At 42.8% G+C, this 21,738-nt stretch overlaps 1 protein-coding gene across 4 annotated transcripts in view; it reads right to left on the reverse strand.

Moving 5' to 3' along the window:
* The window catches only part of LOC149198125 (uncharacterized), a 328,910-nt gene that overhangs the window by 207,550 nt on the left and 99,622 nt on the right, over positions 1–21,738 (reverse strand). For all 4 annotated transcript variants that reach the window (XM_089406109.1, XM_089406107.1, XM_089406108.1 and 1 more), the window contains 2 exons: positions 11,598–11,744; positions 11,175–11,366 (listed from right to left, as the gene is read on the reverse strand). In XM_089406109.1, coding sequence (XP_089262235.1) covers positions 11,175–11,366; positions 11,598–11,744 — 339 coding nt within the window. The remainder of the gene's footprint in view (positions 1–11,174; positions 11,367–11,597; positions 11,745–21,738) is intronic.

Raw genomic sequence — 21,738 nt, forward strand, 5'->3', positions numbered from 1 at the left:
TCCCATGTAGTTAAATGCCCATTCCCATAACCATACATTTAACAGACTGAAAAAAATAAATATTGCTGAAAACACAAATTCTGGAAATTTTTCAGAATGCTGGAAATTGCAGAATTAAAAATCAGCAATCAAAAACAGCCATTAAAAGTTAAAACACATTAAAACACTGATATTTTTTGTCAACTTGACCCTGGAAAAACCCCCTACAACTCTTGGGGAAAACCAGTTTGAGAGCTCTTCTTTATTTCTGAAAATTGCCTTTTTACAGTGAGAATTATTCAGCAAAAAATCAGCAAGCAAATTTACAACTTATCTCCTTTCCCGTGCCTCACAGCAATCTAGAAATTACAGCAAACAGGACAGCAATAAATGTTGTACGGCCTTCGTTTTGTGTGCAAAAAAATCAACAAACTGCTCCTCGATTTTTGTGCAAAAATCTGCCTTTCACTATGTGCTGAATCAACTGTACAAATCTGCTCAACTGCTGCCTTGGAATGTGTGCCAAGCTGTTGTCTCCTTCTCCTCCCTGCTCAGAAATCTCTCTTGCTCTCTTGCTCTCCTTCTCCCAATCTGCTCATGAAAGAATGAATGACCTTTTCCTCCTTTTCCTCCTTTAATATAACTCCAAGTGACTTTTGGGTGATCCAAGTGACTTTTGGGTGATCTCCAAATCCAATGGCTGAAATAGATTTAGATCAATGGTTGAGATTAAATGCTCATTTAAATCTCACTTTCTATTTTTTAATTCACCCCACTTTAATAAAGACCCACTTAGTCATTTATTTCCAAAGTCACTTTTCCTTTCTAATTTTTCATTTACTTTAAAATTAGACTTAGTAACTTTATCACTTAAAGTCACTTTTAAATTAGATTTAACTTTATAAAATTATAAAGTCACTTTAGGAGAAAAATTAAATTCTTTTGGACACTTTTCCCTAGGCCAAAGATCAAAGCCTAAGGGAACCACCTGTCCTCCGGTACCAAATTTCAACACTCCCTCTTACCGAGGAAGGTGTTCCTCACCACACCCATCTTGTCTCTGAAGTAGACATGCTTGCCCCGTGGTAAGGCTTTGGTAAGGATATCTGCAACCTGCTCATCAGTGGAAATATACTCAAGCTTCACAGCTCCCTTCTGAACATAGTCTCTGATGAAATGATATATGATCTCGATATGCTTTGACCTGTCATGAAATACTGGATTCTCCGTGAGTTTAATGCAACTCTGATTATCACAGTAAATCACTGAAGGTCTCAACGGCTGACCAAATAAGCCAAACAACATCTTGCGACGCCAGATGGCCTCACAACTAGCTAGACTGGCTGCCATATACTCTGCTTCCGCTGAACTCAGTGCTACTGACTGCTGCTTCCGCTGAACCATGACACTACCGCTGAACCCAACCCAAAACAACACCCTGAAGTGCTCTTCCTATCAGAAGCACAACCTGCCCAATCAGAATCAGTGTATCCTGCCAATCTCCATCTCCCTGCCTGTAGTCCAGACCATAATCCACTGTCCCCTGCAAGTACCGCAAAATGTGTTTTGCAGCCACCCAGTGAACCTTCCTAGGCTCACACATAAACTGACTCATCGTGTTGACTGCAAAACAAATATCTGGTCTAGTGTTGACCAAATACATCAAGGAACCAATCAGCCGCCTGTACAATGTGGGATCCACCAACTCGGAATCTGAAGCATGAAGCTTCTTCCAGTTGGTGATCATCGGTGTCGACATGGGTCTACAATCCTCCATGTGGAATCTGCTAAGGATGTCCACAATATACTTCCCCTGCCCCAGGAAGAAATGCCCCTCCTCCTGCCACACCTCCAAACCCAAAAAGTAATGCATCAAGCCGATGTCCTTCATCTCAAACTCCGCCGCAAGATCTCTCTTGCAGTGCTCTATGAGTCTCTCTGCACCTGTAATGATCAAGTCATCCACATACAGCACCAGAATGAGAGGCTCCTCACCAATCACAATAAAGTAAAGGTTCGGATTTGCCTCACTCTTTGTGAAACCCATCCCCTGCAAGTATGTATCTATCCTGGACACTGTTGCGGGGGAGCGCCCCCCCCCCCCTTCGAACCCGCTCCCGAAGCGCGCTCCGGGCGGGAGCGGGTCGGGAGCGCGCTCCCCAAATCGCTCCCGGACGGGAGCGATTTTCGGGAGCGCGCTCCCGTAAAAAAAATTTGCGCTCCCTGGTCTATGAGGGAGCGCTTCAGGGAGCGATCGCTCCCGCGCTCCCGGAGCGCTTTTTAATGCCCGGGAGCGATCGCTCCCTGATCGCTCCCGGGCATTAAAAAACGCTCCGGGAGCGAATTTTAAAAATCCGGGAGCGGTTCGGCGGAAAAAAATTCCGCCGGACCCGAAAAAACAAAAAAATTTAACTAATTTTTTTTGGTTTATAAGCCCAATGGGCCAAAAAAAAATCATTTCAATGAGATTGAGCTTGAGCTTGAGAGCTGAGGAAGAACAAAGGAGCAAGGAGCAAGAGCTGAGGAGCAAGGAGCCAGAGCTGAGGAGCGAGGAGCAAGTGCCAAGGAGCGAGGAGCAAGCTTGCAGAGGTAAGTAACTTAATCATTTAGTTAGTTTAGTTGGTTAGGTAGTTAGTTTGTTTAGTTTAATTTACCTGTTTGAGTTTAAAGATCATTAATTTAAATTAAATTAATAAATTAAATGAATTAATCCCAATAAACTAAATTAATTTGCAGATTCAAGACTCAAACCCTACAAACATCAAACACGATGGACCTGGGGATTTTTATTGGCATTTTCCTCTTCCTGGTCCCTTTTCTGGTTATTATGGTGGTGGAGAGTAGGAAACGGAGGGGGCCTGAAACTGAAGAGGTGGATGAAGAAGCCGGAGGAAGTCAAATAGGTGAAAACCCCAGTGAGGAGGATGTGGAGGAGGGTGAACATGAGGGTCAAAAAACTAAACAAGACCAAACTCCATTGTGGAAATATGTTCAAAGGGCTGAAACAGGGAGAGGGGGTGGAACCACTAAATTTCATTGCCCCCATTGCAACACTGATTACACAGGCTCATACACCCGTTTGAGAAGACACCTTTGCGGGAAAAGGGCATGGGATGGAGAGAAACAAATAGGAATCAGAACTTGCGACGCGGTGTCAACAGCAGATAGAGCCAAATACATAAAGGAAGAGGAGGACGCCCAATACAAAGCAAAAAGATCAAGGGGTTTCTTTGAAAGCTCACAAAGAACTCCTTCAACATCCTCCCAAGGCAGTGGATATGGACATGGAGGCTCAGGGTCATCATCTTTACGCCGTAGAACCATATCAGATTTCCTTGATGAGGGGTGTAGGAATGATGTGGATTCAAAAATTTACAGGTTCCTCTATGCAAATGGGATACCATTCAATGTTCTACGCTCACCTTATTGGCACGAAATGGTTTCTGCCATAAATGATGCCCCTAAAGGATACAAGAGCCCTGGGTATGACAAGGCAAGAACTGTTGGCCTTAATCATGAAAAAGCAAAAATATCACATTCTTTGAATAAAATGACAAGTTCTTGGACTGACAATGGGGTGTCCATTGTATCTGATGGATGGACAAATGTAAAAGGCAAGCCATTGATAAGTGTTCTTGCTGTGTCCCGAAGTGGTCCCATTTTTCTAGCTGCACATGATTACTCAGACAAGTTCAAGACCGCTATCAACATTGGAGAAGCATTGCTTGAAACAATTGAGCGTATTGGCCCATACAATGTCATCCAAGTCATCACTGATAATGCTCCTAATTGTAAGGCAGCGGGAGCAATTATTGAGGATAGATACCCGAACATATTTTGGTCTGGATGTTTGGTTCACACATTGAACCTTCTGTTGCATGATATTGTCAAAAACAAAAATGAACAATACCAATGGATTGGTGATTTGTACAAGAAAGGAAAAAAAATGATAAAATTTATTACAAATCATAGCAATACCCATTGCCTTTTCCGCAGTCACTCGAGATTGGAGTTGCTGAAGATTGCGAGGACTAGATTTGGTAGCTATTACCTCACCTTCAGGCGCCTTTTGAAGGTAAGAGAGGGTTTAGCTAGCATGGTATCAAGTCCAAATTGGCAGGTGTTAAAGGAAAGGGCTACAAATGTAGCTGACATTGCAGGTTTTGAAACGGTGGAGGAGGCCGCTCTTGATGGGCAGTTTTGGACAACTGTGAGACAGGTATTGGATTTCACCAAGCCAATTTATAACATGATTCGGTTTGCAGATACAGACAAACCAGTGATTGGCGAGGTGTATGAGCAAATGGATACCATGTTGGGGGAAATAAAAGACATTGTTAATAACAGAGATCCCGACTTGTACAATCTGATTCACGATTGTGTGTGTGAACGGTGGAAAAGGCTTAACCTTCCACTACATTGCTTGGCGTATATCCTTACGCCAAAATACTACTCAGATTCTTGGTTGGGCAAACCTGCAGCAGGGGGTGGTGTTAGGACCAAACCCCATTTAGATCGAGAGGTAACTAAAGGATATCTGGATGCATTAGAAAAGTTGGTGCCTGACAGGGAGGAATGTGCAGCTGTGCGCCTTGAAATAGGCAGATACTTCACTGGCAGTGGTTTGTATGGTAACTTCCATGCAATGGACGACAAAGATAAATTTGATTCTCTCACATGGTGGGAAACATATGGCGGCGACGGACTTTTGCGAAAATTGGCATTGAAAGTTCTTGCACAGGTTGTAAATTCTTCTTCTGCAGAGAGGTGTTGGAGCACCTACAGTTATATACATAATGTGAAAAGAAACAGGCTCAACGAAAACCGAGCAGAAAGCTTGGTTTATGTGCACTACAATTTGAGGTTGTTGAGCCATTACTGTGATCGGGCTAATGAAGATCCCACATATAAAATTTGGGACAATCACCCTAAGGACGACAATTTGGAGGATGGCATTGTACATATGGAAGAACTAGAAGATGAGCTTGTACGGGATGAAGCTGAAGCAACTGCAGCAGCCATGCCACCTCCACCTCCACCATCCAGTAGCAGTTCTCGGGGCCCGAGTCTTGTTCCATTGCTGTCGCCACCTCCATCGACACCCTCGCGTGGAGGCTCTAGTTCTGGTCGTCGGTCTGGGCGGGAGACTCCTAGAAGACCGCCACGACCTACTTATACTCCTGGAGACTCTCGTGGCAAGGGCCACTTGTAGATTTACAGTTTACTTGTCTTTTTTAGTTTCTATTAGACTTGTCACTTTAGTTTTCATAATTGTTCAGTGTTGAGTTTTGAGTCCTTGACTCTTGACTCTTGACTCTTTCATATCATTATGACATTATGATATTTTTTGTAAACATTATATCACTGTGACAATGAAAATTTGAAGTTTGAAGTTGGGCCTTGGCAATTATAACTCATTGGTAATGATTGTGAATTATGAATATGATGCTTTGTGAAAGACTAAAGTTGTTTCATTTCATCTCATTATTCATGTTTCATTTTATAAATTTTTAACATTTCATATCATGTTAACAGTTAGAAGTTAGGACTTAGAAATATCTTCGATATTACTTCTTGTAATGGTTAAACTTGGCTTACAAGTACAACTTGTTACTTTGGTGATCAATGATGATAAATGTTATTGAATTGAATGTTATTTTAATTTATTATTTTACTAAGGTTGATGACGATTATAATTTCTAGATGATTGATGTGATATGGTTCAATGATCAATTTATGTTTTTTTATGTTTTTTATGTCTATTTCATCATTCTACATGTTTTTGTTGACATATATGTATCAAAAATTAAAAAATATAAAAAATATATATATTTTTAAAAAATCGCTCCGGGATTCGCTCCCAAACCGGGAGCTTCTGAAAATGGTCGCTCCCGCTCCCGCTCCCAAGTAACACTGATCCTGGAGTACCAAGCTCTGGGAGCTTGCTTCAGGCCATAAAGGGCCTTCTTCAATCTGCACACATGGGACTCCTTCCCATGCACCTCAAAGCCCTGTGGCTGCTCAATGTACACCTCCTCCTATATGAAGCCATTGAGAAATGCGGTCTTCACATCCATCTGGTGAATCTTCCAACCCATCTCTGCTGCTATCGATATAATGGAGCGGATCGAAGTATATCGAGCCACGGGAGCGAAGGTCTCCTCATAATCAACTCCCTCTACCTGGGAGAACTCTCTAGCCACAAACCTCGCTTTGAATTTCTCAATGCTGCCATCTACAGCATGCTTTACCTTGTAAAGCCATCTGGAAGTAACCACGGATTTGCCCTCAGGCCTCGGCACCACCTCCCAAACATCATTCTTCATGATAGAAGAATACTCCTCCTGATGGCCTCTCTCCAGACCTGCTGGCTAGCTGCCTCCTCATAGCTAGAAGGCTCAGAGTCAAGGATGCTGGTAACCATCGCCATATAGCTACAAAACCTCTCAGGTGGTCTACTCTCTCTGACCGGCCTCTTCGGCTCAGCAACAGATGTGGCATCTCTCAAGGTGTCCTGAAGCCACTTGGGCTTCCTCTTCCCTGAGCGCACTTCTCCCACCGGAGAATGAAACTCCTCCTCATCATCATCAGTAGCCTGAACTCCTGACTGTCTGTCTGCTGTCCTCCTGCCTGCACCTGAACCTGTAGAAGCTGAGGTACCGTGTGAACTGTCCATCAGTGGACTCCCTAGTGAACTGCTCTGTGAACTGCTCTGCATGCTGCCCGGAGCACCACACGTCTGACTCGATGAGCCACTGCTCACTGACGGACCTGACATCCTCATAGATGTACCTCCTGATCCTTCTGATCCCTGCCCACTGGATCCCTGCGACTGACTCAACTGCTACTGAGGGTCTAGCTGATCTAGATACTTTAACTCCCGTGACCTCCTAAAGGCCCTATCCTCCTCGAACTTCACATCCCGTGTGACAACAACTCTCCTCTATGCAGGAATGTAAATCCGAAAGGCCTTTGAGGTCTCACTGTAGCCCACAAAGATACCCTTCTCTGCGGTGGGCTCTAGTTTGGTCCTCTTCTCCTTGGGTATATAGGAGTATGTAATGCATCCAAAGATATGAAGATGACCAATATCAGGCTTCTTCCCAGAGAAAGCCTCCTCCGGAGTCATGTGCCCCAAGGCACGATGCGGACTCCTGTTCTGCAAGTAAACAGCTGTGTTGCAGGCCTCTGCCCACAAGAACAATGGCAACCCCTGATCATGTATCATGGCTTTGGCAGCCCCTATGATGGATTTGTTCTTCCTCTCCGCAACCCCGTTCTGCTGGGGGTTGTAAGGAACAGTGAACTCCCTCCTAATGCCTGCCTCCGCACAATAGTCAACAAACTCTCCAAGGGTGTACTCTCCTCCATTGTCCGACCTCAAGGACTTGATCTTTCGACCTGTCTGAGTCTCCACAAGAGCTCTGAACTCCTGAAACCGCTTAAAGACCTCACTCTTGGTCTTCAAAAAATAAATCCAGGTCCTCCTAGAGGGATCATCAATGAATAAAACATAGTACTCATATCCACTCAAGGAAACATGAGACATCCGACCGCTCACATCGGAATGAATCAAATCAAGTATCCCCGTCGCTCTGCTGTCACTGCTGGGAAAAGGGGATTTGGCAAACTTGCCCATCGCACAACCTCTGCAAGTATCAAAGTGATCAGTACTGAAATCTGGCACACCTGTAGTGATCTCCCGCAATGTCCTCAAGGCTCCATGATACATATGTCCCATCCTGCGGTGCCAAATCTCACACAGCTCAGAACTGCTAGCTCTGCTGTCGGTACTACTGCTCAATGCCAAAAGGGGCTGAAATGCAAACTTGTACACCTTTGCATGGCGTACACCTATCACTCTAGCTGAATCAGCTGGAGTGCCCCTGGGATACATCAACACCTGTCCTCCCCTGAACAGTACCTCATATCCTCTGTCCTCCAAAGCTGAGACGGATATGAGGTTCTTCCTCATCCCTGGCACATAAAGAACCTCTGACACCTTCAAGGGAGGTTTGGACTCCCTCTGAAATGTCACTGTCCCCACCCCGACTGCTCTAACAACTCTGTCATCACCGAGTCCTACCTCAATATCAGTGCCACTCTCTGAAAGCTCTGAGAAGTACTCACGGACTCCTGTCATGTGACGTGAAGCCCCACTGTCCACATACCAGATACCTGTAGATGCTTCGCTAATCGAGGGAAAAGCATGCTCCCTCTGAACCTGTGTAGCAGGTGATCCTGCACTAAAGGACTCACATGTAGTGAACGCAAACACTCGGTCAAAACGACCAGCAAAGTCCTCAATCTCTGTTGAAGCTGCCACATCCTGGTTCTTCCCCTTCTTCTTCTTCTTCTCCGGACACACAACTGCATAGTGTCCCATCTTTTGACAATTCCAACACTTCACCTTGGAATAGTCCTTCTGTGTGTTCCCCTGTTTACCTTTACCTTTGCCTTTGCCCCCACCACTGCTTGTGGAAGCCTGCTTCTTCCCTTTGCCTTTCTTGCCTCCTGCCACCAGTGCTACATCCTCATCCTGCTCAACTGGCTTGGCTGCCCCAAGCTGACCTTTCTTGATCTCTGTCTGAATGCAATCATCCCAAAACCTCTCCCATGTGGGAAGGGTCTCACGTGCACAAACCCCATCAGCAAAGTTCAACCATGAACGTGGGAGACCATTCACTGCAATACGCACCAACTCAGTGGATGGAATGGCCTCTCCAATCGCTGCCAACTCATCTCTCACATTGGTAATCTTTGTGAGATATCCAGCTGCACTATCATTACCCATCTTAATGTTCTTCAGCTTCTCCTTCAGGACCATCTTCCAGTTCTCATTGGTACTCTGGTAGAGATTGGACAATGCTGTCCACATCTCATGGGCATTGCTCTTTCCTCTCACATGAGGAATGCAATGGTCTTTGATTCCGTCTAGAATCAGCCTCTTACCCTTATTGTTCTTCTTTTTATACTCAGCCAACTGAGTAACATCAATGGGCACAACAACAGGGTTCTGTGCGGTATGCACCATGATATCCCAGACTTCTGCCTCCTCAAAGATACTCTGCATTCTCTCCTTCCAAATGCTGTAATTTATATGCCCATCCAGCCTATCCTCCACCCTCAATCCCAATGACATCCCGCTGTCCTAAAACTGAAAAATAGCACTGCTGTAGTAAAGATAAAACTGTTGTTTATGAAAAAATCAGCTTGCTGGAATTTTCTGAGTGAAAAATCAGCAACTGTAATTTTTCCTTTTGCTGTCCCAAACTGCCCTTCAGCACTCAAGCTCCGATACCATGTAAAAATTTCTGTTTTCCCACCCCGGTTTTCAGTTTCTCCTTATTTCTCCCATGTAGTTAAATGCCCATTCTCATAACCATACATTTAACAGACTGAAAAAAATAAATATTGCTGAAAACACAAATTCTGGAAATTTTTCAGAATGCTGGAAATTGCAGAATTAAAAATCAGCAATCAAAAACAGCCATTAAAACACATTAAAACACTGATATTTTTTGTCAACTTGACCCTGGAAAAACCCCCTACAACGCTTGGGGAAAACCAGTTTGAGAGCTCTTCTTTATTTCTGAAAATTCCCTTTTTACAGTGAGAATTATTCAGCAAAAAATCAGCAAGCAAATTTACAACTTATCTCCTTTCCCGTGCCTCACAGCAATCTAGAAATTACAGCAAACAAGACAGCAATAAATGCTGTACGGCCTCCGTTTTGTGTGCAGAAAAATCAGCAAACTGCTCCTCGATTTTTGTGCAAAAATCTGCCTTTCACTATGTGCTGAATCAGCGGTACAAATCTGCTCAACTGCTGCCTTGGAATGTGTGCCAAGCTGCTGTCTCCTTCTCCTCCCTGCTCAGAAATCTCTCTTGCTCTCTTGCTCTCCTTCTCCCAATCTGCTCATGAAAGAATGAATGACCTTTTCCTCCTTTTCCTCCTTTAATATAACTCCAAGTGACTTTTGGGTGATCTCTAAATCCAATGGCTGAAATAGATTTAGATCAATGGTTGAGATTAAATGCTCATTTAAATCTCACTTTCTATTTTTTAATTCACCCCACTTTAATAAAGACCCACTTAGTCATTTATTTCCAAAGTCACTTTTCCTTTCTAATTTTTCATTTACTTTAAAATTAGACTTAGTAACTTTATCACTTAAAGTCACTTTTAAATTAGATTTAACTTTATAAAATTATAAAGTCACTTTAGGAGAAAAATTAAATTCTTTTGGACACTTTTCCTTAAGCCAAAGATCAAAGCCTAAGGGAACCACCTGTCCTCCGGTACCAAATTTCAACATAGTAATGAGAATTTCACTTCCCTGCAATGGAAAATTATTCCATAATACTAATGTTTTTCTGCAGAGAAGCTCTGTTAGATCTTCAGAAAATAAACACTGGAAATATAATCCAAGTAGGGTGGGAATATTGTCCACCAAAGGAGGAGAAATACTAGCTAGGGTGGCAAGGAGATCCACCAAAACTAGGGTGAGGATTTTGCTTGAAACCCTCGATCTGAAACTCGCTTGAGTTTCTCAATAACAATGAGAGATGATCCAATAGAATGCTTAGCAAATGAGTCCACCCTTTTATAATATTTTTTCATTGAGCCTTCTTCCAAGCTTCTAGATTCCCCTTTTTAATATTATTTTATTAGTGGGGGCCACTTTCCACTAAGTGGCTTTTGCTGCCTTTTTCTAATAAAATAGAATTTGCCGCCATTTTCTAATAAAATAATGATGCGAAAATAATATTTGTCTTCCTTTTTCTAATAAAATAATATTTGCTCCCTTTTCATTAATATCATCAAAATTGGACAAACTCCTTAGCAACTTCCACACTCACCAAATCAGGGACATTACATAAAACAGATGAACATTGAAATGGTGTTCCCTCAAAAGGACACATGTTAGTAGACACCATGCAGCCTTTACCCTTCACTAAGTGACCCCCTATAAATAATCCCTTCTTGAAAGGGAGGCACAGCCAAAGTTAAAAACGAACTTTACAGATTTCTTTGCTTGATTTCATGGATTCTATAGTAAGCTGAAATTCCAGATCAAATATAGCATTGAAGCACCACAACCAAATGCAAGGAATAATTAACATTTATCAAACAACCAAAATCAGCAAAAGCTTGAAATGAGGAAAACAAAACAAAGACAACTTTTGTGTACCTCAAGTATAGGCTGGTAAACAGAAGATGAAATGGGACAAAAACTTTTTTCTAACACGTTAGTTCCATGGGCATCTGGCATCTGCCTGCACATACTCCAAGATTTGCTTTCATTCTGAGAACAAAAAACAGATCCTATCTGATTTTTGTTTACACCATCAGGAAAGAAGAGTTGCACTGTGCCATCTCTCCACTGTCATAAATAATAAAACATAGCATGTCAAAACAACAAATTCACAATGTCATATAACTAGTTACTAAAAGTCTTACCAGGCACTACAGAAAAACAAAATTATGTGCAATGCCAAAATATTCCACAAGGACTGTTTTAGGTGCAAGAAAAGGCACACGACGGAAAGCATGCATAACAAATAGATTGCTCGAACAGTATTTTAATTGACTGGAAATGCTGATCAACCATTACCTTTAAACCTTGGAGGCGATTCCCAAAATTTTGATTTGAATTAAGAGAAGTAGCATGTTGCATGTGCATGTCTTCAGCCACAAATTGATCAAGAACATCATAGGGAATAAAAGGCTCCCTATATCGTCCCAGAAATCCAACCACTTGCTGTAGTAGAAGAAAAATGGAATCAGTATCAACCATAAATCATATTATAAAAGACAACATATGCAATAGAAAACTTCTTATGCATTCGTTCAGTCACAAAATCATGCCTAGACAGAAATAACATCTGATTCATAAGACAAACAAACTTCAAGAGCATTTTAAAGTTTTAAGCATAGCAGAACAGGAAATGGTCCAATCCCAAAACCCAGATGATAAATTGTACAGATCATAAGCACTGTTGGTTAATCTTGTTTGGACAACCCATGGACTCTGTTCATTTTGTTGAGCACTCTTATTCCACTCGAAATCTTAGTCCTCTCAAAATAATTTTAGTTCATATTTAATACATCCTGTCTTATAAGCTGTGTGACAGCTCAATAAGAACTGGCAAAGAATTTACTCCCTGCTTTAACTAACTAGCAGATGAGAAATATAGATACCTATGTTTCCCACTCATCTGGGGACAAGAGGACAGTATTAGGGGCTGGTTGAAGAGACCTCCAACAACTCAGGGGACAGCACAGAGCACAACACTACAAAATATTAGGAAACAAAAATACAAATTTTTAACATTTTATAACCGATTTGATGCTTATCCATGCATCATATGACATTCATGATTTCATATTCAAAAATTTCCAGATATCAAAATTCATACAACATATGACATTCCTGATTAAATCAAACTTCCATACATCATATGACAGTGACAAAATTTAACATAAGCTATCATTTAGTATAAGCTATCTAGCTAAGCTTGTTACCCACCAAAAGTGGGTACCCCTAGGAGAGTTTTTCTTCTATTCATCTTCTTCCAGCCGGCAGCCAGCGGTGCCTGACAGCCACTTTGTAGTCGATGCGAAGGGCCACTTTATCTCCTCCACCTGCATCAGTTGTATGTTTCCTCACCCACTTGTCAAGAGCACATGTTAGAAGGTGGGCAATCCAACCCAAATGATATGTTTTTCACAGTGCAATCAGGTGCTTATGCTTGTTTTTCATTTGGGCATCTTCCGCATGGATTATTGGGTGACTTGGAAGAAGGAAGAGCTTTGACCATGGTTTTGTTCCCTCACCTTAAATGTGTGGTTAATCTTATATCCTAGTCACGTGGGATCTCCCCTATTGGCCTATAGCTTTAAGAAGAGCACTACTTGGGAAACCCCGATTTTGGTAGCATGGTCCCATTTTGTAATGTTTGAAATTGAAATTTACAGCTAATAACAGACACATGAGCTAGGCTATCACAATTAAGCATGCACCATAAAAAACACCAAGAAACTGGGTGAATAAGCTGAGCCATTTTATTAATTCTGGTATAAATGGGAGTACAATAATAAGGAACAAGTGCACCTGGGCTTGCGTAAGCAAGTTGAAGCAAACCCAAGGTGAGAAAGACGCTCCTAGGAGTAGAAATTTCGGCCCCCAAACTACCTCTGCGCTGCCCAGAAATTGTGCCACTGCTGCTACTTGAAATGGTTCGAATCCCCTGTTGGAATGCCTGGTTTGCCCTGAAATTGTTGTTGTAGCTTCCTCTTAATTTTCCCCACAGGACCCAGAAAGGAATTGGTCCCAATCCTTCAAACCAGCAAACCGACAAAATGGAGCAAATTATTGACAGAGTGCTCAAAAAATTCAGCCAAATTAATCTTGGCCTCTCCTCAACAAATCCAAAAAGGGTTGGGTCTAATTCCAACCTTCCAAAATTAACCTCAAACGATGTGAGTGCCCTCTATAGTTGGGTAATTCGTTATGCCTGAAGAATAGCTGCGAAGCTCTCCAAAATTAGCTGAGAATACCTCCAAGAATTATCCTTGTGCCCCCTAGTAAATCTGCAGCCCCAACTCCAGTTCAAACCTCCACAATCAACGTGCTCCTCTAATGATTGCGCAGGCCCAACCAAACCCCTTCTACGTTGGCCCAAGAAGAGGAATTTCGACCTGTATGTAATCCACTCAGCCAACCCTTCAAGCCACTGCAAAATCGCTGCTAAGTGCCAAGAGAATATGCCTCTAAATTCCCGGAACCCACGTTGTCATGAAGCTCACTCCCCACAAGAGTGCGTGGTCCCTTACTGCACCCAACCTGCTCCTCAATAGCTTGAATCTCCCTGTGAAATCCCTCCAGAACAGCTCCAAGAATGTAGTAAAGCTCCCCTAGGGTGGCACTCGAAGTCCACCGAAGGAGTTGAGATTTCCCCTCAGAAATCTCGTGTGCTAAACAACACTCTATTGACCCAACTATCAGCTTGAGCAAACAACGGTTCAAATATCAAATGAGCAAAAGATCCCAATTGTTGCCCTCACCCTTCTATTTATAATTGTTGCCTTCCCTTTCCTTGTGGGTCCCTCCTCCAAATATTTCGACCTCCCTTCACAAGATCGACTTTTCCTCCAAGGGGTGCGTATTCCTTGAGGGGTGGCCCCCACATTCCACCAATTCCACAATTCTTGTTTCCTTTTTTCTCTAAAGTGGGGCCTTCTCCTTACCCAAGAATCAAACCTTCCTTTGATTTCTCCATTCTCCTAAGTTGTGGGCCAAAATATTCCCCAATTGCCAAAATTACAAAAACAGAAATTCTTCTTAACAAAATTAATTAATTTGGGGACATTACACATTTTCTCATTCCATATTTTCCACTCCCCTCCACACATTACAGATCCTTTTTCACTATTTCCCTTCTTTGGGTCCACATGACCATTGGGTCTATTACCCACCATTTTGTGGGCGATATCCCTAGGAAAAAAAAATTCTACAAGAGGGTCCTCAACCGACAGCCCATTGCAGCGACCAACTAGCTCGTTGTGCCATTTCTCCACCACCTGAGCCAGCCATGTAGTCCCTCACCCATCTGTCATGATCATATGTTTGAAGATGGGCCTCCCTATGAAAATTTATGAATTTAACAAACCAGAAATCCTACTGCAGTAAATTGATTTGCATTACCTACTTGTGTTCTTCATTTTAACAAGTTATTTTCAGAAATATTCAAAAAATATTGATGCAAATACACTGCAGCCTACACCAATATACAGCTCAAGTACTAAAAAATAACTGAAACAATCACACAAAGGACACACTTATTTTTGGACTAAATGTCCCCGGAAAAACCCAATGCAAGAAAATCGGTATAGCAAATATGAGGGTTTTATTATTAAGCAGATTTCTAAATACAACTAGGGTGCCAAATCTGGCTCACCCAACAGAGAATAAACCCGGCAGAAATACCTCTATCTGAAGACAGATATTTTGGCGAATCCAACAACTGGATGAACAAACCCCACGGGTGACTGCATTATCCCCAGTGTTGTGCAGCGATGGCTGACCCCAGCTCTGCGTTGGAACTGCGTCACCCTCCTAATGAGCCTTCCCAGCTCAGAAATCGAATTGCTGAACTGTTGCCTGATCTGCCTCACAGAAACCCCAACGTTGCCTCTAAGTGACTGCGTCAACTACTCTAGCCTCTGTGTCACCCCTTCTAGAGTTGCATTGTCTCTCCCTGGTGTTGTGTTGCCTCTCTACTATGTATTCTCGGCCTTGGATTGAAGTCCCTCTGCCAAACTGCCCCTCTCTGCACTAGAAAATCACTTCGAAAATCACAGCAAACCACGCCCCAGAATTTTGAACTAGCTCAAGTGTTGCTCTCTCTATGTGTGTTCTCCAACTAACCCCAAGCCTTCCTTTATACTTTTCCTATTGAGAAATCAACGGTCGTGATCTAATCTCTAATCAACGGCTAAGATTAAATTAGACTTAATCCTCGTCACTTAGAAGCTTCTCACCCATATTTACATTAATTCACTTTAATTATTTTAATTCCTAAGTTTTAACTTATGCACCATTAAAAATAATTAATTATTTGAATAACATGCACTCCGGGTGGAATTTCTCCAAAAAATTTATGGGTCTTGGAGATCTCATGTGTTCTAGCCCCTCCACAAAATTTCGAAGCTAGAGCACATTCGATGCTACCCAAAAATCAACACTCCCTCTTAGCGAGAAATGTGCTCTAGCAATACTTCCCAGCAGAAGTATCACATTGATCCACGGCATCGGTCCTCTGCGCTATTGATGCTCGCCCTGTTGCCCTTCATCCACTGCGCTGTTGATGCTCGACCTGCTGCCCTTCATCTACTGCGTTGTTGATGCTCGGCATGCGGCCCTTCATCCACTGCGCTGCTGCAATCTGTACTGCTGCCCATGACACTGCCATTGTCACTGCTGCATTTGCACTGCAGCTCCCTCTCAATATGTTGCATCATGCTGCCCATAGCACTACCACTGCTAACTGTTTCACTGCAACTCAGTTGATGAGAAGTAAGCAACTGAAAATCCACCCAAAAGTTGACATGTTGGTCAATCTGGACGCCCCTTGACACTGAAGCTACCTCTGCTGCTAATTTGTGTTGCCCCTCTGATGCTACTGCATTGTTGTTGTTGTATCTGCTCTATGCCTTCCGCACTACTGCAACACTCCACTGTGCTGCTTCAAACTTTGGCACTCTAGCTCTGCCACTGTTGCTCCATCATCCCTTGCACCAACTAACTCCTGTTATTCTGCCACTGTCATTAAAAACTCTCGTATCCGTATGTGATCCAAGAGTTTGGGCAGCTCAAGGATCCTGCCCCTCATGTAGTCCTCCCGACTACAGCTCAATATCGTTCCACCTCTTCTGTAAAGTTGCATGAGCACTCATGGTGCAATCATCATCATCCTCCTTGTTAGCTTGCGCTGGGGCAGCCTTTGAGTCAGACTTCTCTTCTTTGCCCTTCTTTCGAGGACACTGCGTGGCGAAATGACCCATTTCTCCATATCTGAAGCATCTGACTTTGGATATGTCCTTCTTCTTTCGTTTTTGTTGCCCTTGTTGTCCTCCTAATGCGAGAGCCGCATCCTCCTCTTCCTCCTCCTTGATTCTAACCCCTTTGTTGTTGCTTCCTGCCTTGGTCAACCGTTTGATCTCTTCCTGTCGAAGAGTTGCCTACATCTCCTCCCAACTAGGAAAAGAAGCCCTGCCCAAGATGCTTTGGACAAAGGTTTCCCAGCCTTGAGTGACTGCAGTCAAGGCAGTCCTGAGCATAAATTCAGGATCTGGTGTAGCCCCTACAGAAGTTAGCTGATCACGGATCCTTTGCAACCTGAGAAGGAAGGGATCGATTTCTTCTCCCTTCTGCATCTGAAATTGTCTCAGCTGCCTCTCAAGCAACATCTTCCGCTGAATGTAAGTTCCCTCGTACAATGTGGTCAAAGATCCTTCTCAACAATATGTGGGATCACATGATCCTTGACCCCATCCAAGATCATGCACTTCACTTTTGCTTGAGCCTCCTCGTACTTCTTGAGAGGATCAACATCAACCGGAACAACAACCTTCCTCAATGCATAATCCTTGATGCAATTTTTATCCAAAACTACCAGGATCCTGGCCTTCCAGATGACGAAGTTGGATGCTCCATCCAACCTATCCTGATCCCTCAATCCGTTAACAACCATCTTTGCTCAAATGAATGTCGAACTAGTTCTCTTCTCCCTCTTTCGCTGCTACCCCGGCAAAACTCGGATATGGATTTCTTTGGCGCTAGAAATCCTCTAAGGAACAAGCTCCCTTTGAATTTCGATTTCCTTCACAAAAATCTATTAAAATTGGCAACTAGGTCCAAACTCCATGTGGGTCTTCTTATTTATGGCAGCTGATATTTTTCTTGGATTCCTCTCGCCAAGAGGTGTAGGATTGATCTAAAGATCATCCGATTCCAACATGTATTCATGGAGATATGAATTTATTTATGTTATTTGACAATTTGTCAAGGTCGGCCAGCAACCAAATTACCCCAACTTATCCTCAACGTTTTATTATAAATAGAAGAGATCGTCAAGTCATTTTGTACACACACTTCTCCTAAGATCTCTCTCTACTCGTTTGGGTTTGGTGGCTAGAGAGATCAAGAGGGAGAAACCCTAGATGCAGTGAAGAAAGAGTCTTCTAAGAGAGCCCTAGACGCAGAACTAAAGAGCCCTAGCCGCAATCTTATGAGGAGATTTTTTTGCAAGTAAGAGGAGATCTATACACTGTCAAGAGAGAGTTATATTCGCAGCTCAAGGAGGAAGTCTAGCCGTTGTAATAAGATGCCCTAGCCGCAATCCAAACAAGGAGTTCAAGTTGCTGTTCAGTTGTGCCCTAATCCGTTGTCAAGGAAGGACTAATGTTGCCCTAGCCGCAGTGCTAAAAGAGGTGATCTTAGCCGAAGTTGGAGAGGCCCTAACCAGCATCATGTGAAGGCCTAAAGTCACAGTTAGAGGAGCCCTTATCACAGCATGAAAGGGACCCTTAGACGCAACAAGAAAAGTGAACCTAGCCGCAACAAAAAGGAGTATCTCATGAGCGTGAAGGATCACATTGCTATAGGTGACAGCGTGGTATAATGCAACGTTGTTTGGGCATGATAAGGTTGGTTTTGAGCTTGATTTGAAGGGCAGAAGAAGCCACTGAAAGGAGGAGCCAGAAACTATTGTTTAAGTGCTGATTGGATCACTGTTTGAAGGGACCTTAGCTACAGTCCACTGTTGGGCTAGGTGACAGGCCATAGCCAGCAGTTGGAGGCCTCTTTAAGTGTTGCGTTCAGAAGGTTAGCATCCCTATAAGGCAGCATATAGTAGCAGGAACTGAATGAAGGCTAGCCGCAGTCAATAGGAGGACTGTGGGGTGTGTTTAGGGTGTTGTAGCACACTGAGTTTGTGCCCTAACTAGTGACCAGGTCTGCCATGAAATGCATCAGTCCTTGTTGCATATGAAAGGTGCCAGATTAGCAGCCTTGTCATGATCAGTGAAGCAGCGAAGGAAGGAGAATCTCATTGAAGGAAAGCCTCAGTATTTTGGGTAATTGGTTGAGCTGTTCTAAGCCTATCATCTGATGCATATCTTCTATCCTTGATATCAGATCTACAACCTCATTGTGTCATCATTAAGGAGAAGATCTTTGATCTCCTTTTTGGCAAGTCAAGTATTGATTTCAAATCATTGTACTCTATCTCTCTCTCTCTCTGATGAACTATTTTTTTTTTTTACATGGTGAATCGGTAACTGCCAATCCTAATCTATGGGAGACCCAAGATCAATCCTCGTAGCTGCCACTATAACACCAAGAGTACATCCAACTACCTGCAAGTTGATATACTAAGATCATATGGTTTTAGCAAAGCAAGACTCTCATGCCGCCAAGGCGGGGGTGGGGAATCTGCTTCTTGAGCATCCACCACAGCAGGCCTGTGTACTCAATGAGATTTGAACTACGGTCTCCCAGGCTTCGCCCAAGTAGACATACCATCAAACCACACATCACTGTACCTCTCTCTGTAGAACTATTGAAGAACATAAGAAGAATTGATCAAGGGTTTCCCCACATTGGGGTTTGTCCCTAGCTGGTGCCACTTCTTGTGTCCTCTTGTCTTGGCATGTTTTCTACTGTTTTGTTTATGTTCTATCTACACTTTACTATCATGCTGATGTGATTTCTAATCTGAATATTGTCATTGAGCTAATATGAAAAATTGAAGTAAATTGCTCTAAGCATAGAACATACCTAAAATTAACATGGTATCAGAGGTGAGGTGAAGACAAAGCCCAAGCTAGAGTGAAAGAGCAATCACCGAAGACAGTTGGAAAGGTCAAAGGCTCAATGGGTTCTGTTAGTGTCAGTATTTCCAGCCTTCCTACAGTGATCAAATATTCTCTTAAAGAGTGGTCTCAGAGTGTCAAGGTCAAATTTTGTCATTTCAGTGAGTCTTCAAGCAAAATTTGGTCACTAGGCATTAGGCCTAGGGTTTGCCCAAATGTCAGTCTATGTCATCATTCAGCTGAGTGTATCATCATTCAGAGGGTTGTCATCGTCATGTCAAGTATCTAATGGGTCATTTTACATCTTGTTCATGCTTCAATTGTGCCTAGGCAAGCTCATTTCCCTCTCCTAGGGTTTTGAAAGCTAATTTTTCTTGGATGGTCAAATCACCGGCAAAACTTGTTTCTTGATGTTCATACACCTTCCCCTATCCTTAAAGTACCTTATCAAATGCTTTCCATCACTCAGATCCCCCAAATTCCTCATTTTTGCACAAACCCTAGTTTCTAGCTACAACCTAGCAATTTTCTAGGTTTGGCCTGTGTTTTTCCCTTTTGGACCCCTTCCCCTCACTCAATCTCTGAGATTCCACTTTCCCCTGCTTCCTAACATCCCTCCCTACTTCCAAAAATTTCCCCAAGAATTTAGAAGCCCCCTATCCCCTTCATTTCGCTCCATTTCGACAAAATTCCTTGTTTCACACATCGGGACAAGTTGCATTCAAATGATGTTTCAGAGCAATAAAAGATGAATTTTGGAAAACTAAGAGAGGTTTTTGTCCATAAGATGCCAAAGAAGAAAAACCTCCTTCACTTTTTACACAGGTGTCATGGTTTGAGAGAAATGTCAAAAATACCGGCGAGAACGAAGGTGCTCCAAGGACGGTTGGCCAAAGCACAAAAACGAAGGAAAACGCCCGATCCACTCCAAATTTTGGCCAAAGCCTCTTTGACTGAGCATGGTACTTGATTGGGGACTCCCAGCCCAAATTTCAAAAAATTTGGAGAAAATTTTGTCATTTGTGAATTTTTTGTGCAATTTACAGGTTTTGGCTCCTCAAGGGGTCTCACCCCGCGCGCGACCCTTTCATTTGGCAACTCCGTTTTGCGAAAACTCAGCATTGCTGGATTTGTCTTGCAAAGTTACACATGCCTATGGATTAGCTTGAGTTTTCATGGAGTTTTGGGTCTCCAAAAGGTCAAAATACAGCCAAATTTTGACTTTCTGCCCCTTTTTTGAGCTGCAGAAGTAGTCTTGGGAGAATTGACTTTTGACTGGGCAAATGACCTCCAAATCCAAAAATTCCGGTTGGGTTGGAAAGTAGACTCAGAGACCTTTCCAACGAGCTATCCTGCACCTCATTCTGACACCGGAAAGGCCTCCAAACAGGGCTTCAAAGTGCGCGACCCCTTCAGCTGGATGTGCGCGACCCCTTGGGAAATTTTTGCCAGATTTGACCAGTTCAGCCCAGAATTTACAGTTCAGCTCCAGTTTGACTTGCTGAGGTCGATGGTGGTCCTTTTGACTGTACTTGTGGCACTTTTTGGATATTTTTACTATTGTTTTACTCTTCTAGAAGTTTTCCTCATGTAAAAGAGTAAAATTGACTGTATGAACTGGTTTCCAAGTTTTTAGAGGCAAGTGGTTTTGACTGCCTATTTTGTAGTGCTTAGTTTAGAGGTTGTTCAAACAGCTCCTAGGATGGTGAGCTCGACCCCTAGAGGTGGGGAAGAGGTTAGATCATCTATATTATGTACTTTCATGCTCATTTTCATGGTTGGACTCTTGAGGGAGAAGCTCCTATTGTATATTTTACTTGTATCTCTGCAATTTGAGGCAAAGGAAGACCAGGGTTTTGCAGTCATCATTGGGATTCTTGTGGACTCATTGTGTTGATGGTGTGTCTCTTCATGTTATTGTAAGCTTTGTTATGTGATTCATTTCCTTTCTATACTGCTGCATATTAAACAAATGAAGTGATAAAGTTAGAATTCATGCTTGCATGCTCTGCTTTCAAATTTGTTTAATTTCTATGTTTTCTACTGTCTAAAGAGAATTCAAATCCATTGTTTGCTCTCTTTAGCCTTCTTACCTTTCTTCCACATCATCCATTTCAGCTAAAGACATCTACACAATCTCCTACCTTGCCCCAAAGATTTCCCTGCAGAAACTGTGTCCAATCCCCGCACCCTAAATTGCAGTTCCTCAATTTGCCACCAAAAAACCCCAAAAACCCCCAAATCAACCTTTATAACCAGTTTACTAGCCTAATATCAGTGATACATTGTTGGTCATCTCATCCTATTGAAAATCTACCGAGATTGACCGGAGAGAGCCTTCTCCTGCCCCGTAGGGCTAGCTACGAGGCTAAATGGTT

The sequence above is a fragment of the Pinus tabuliformis genome, chromosome 2_2 (assembly GCF_031772625.1).
Source record: "Pinus tabuliformis cultivar Carrire ecotype Pingquan chromosome 2_2, CPIR1, whole genome shotgun sequence".
Lineage (NCBI taxonomy): Eukaryota > Viridiplantae > Streptophyta > Pinopsida > Pinales > Pinaceae > Pinus > Pinus tabuliformis.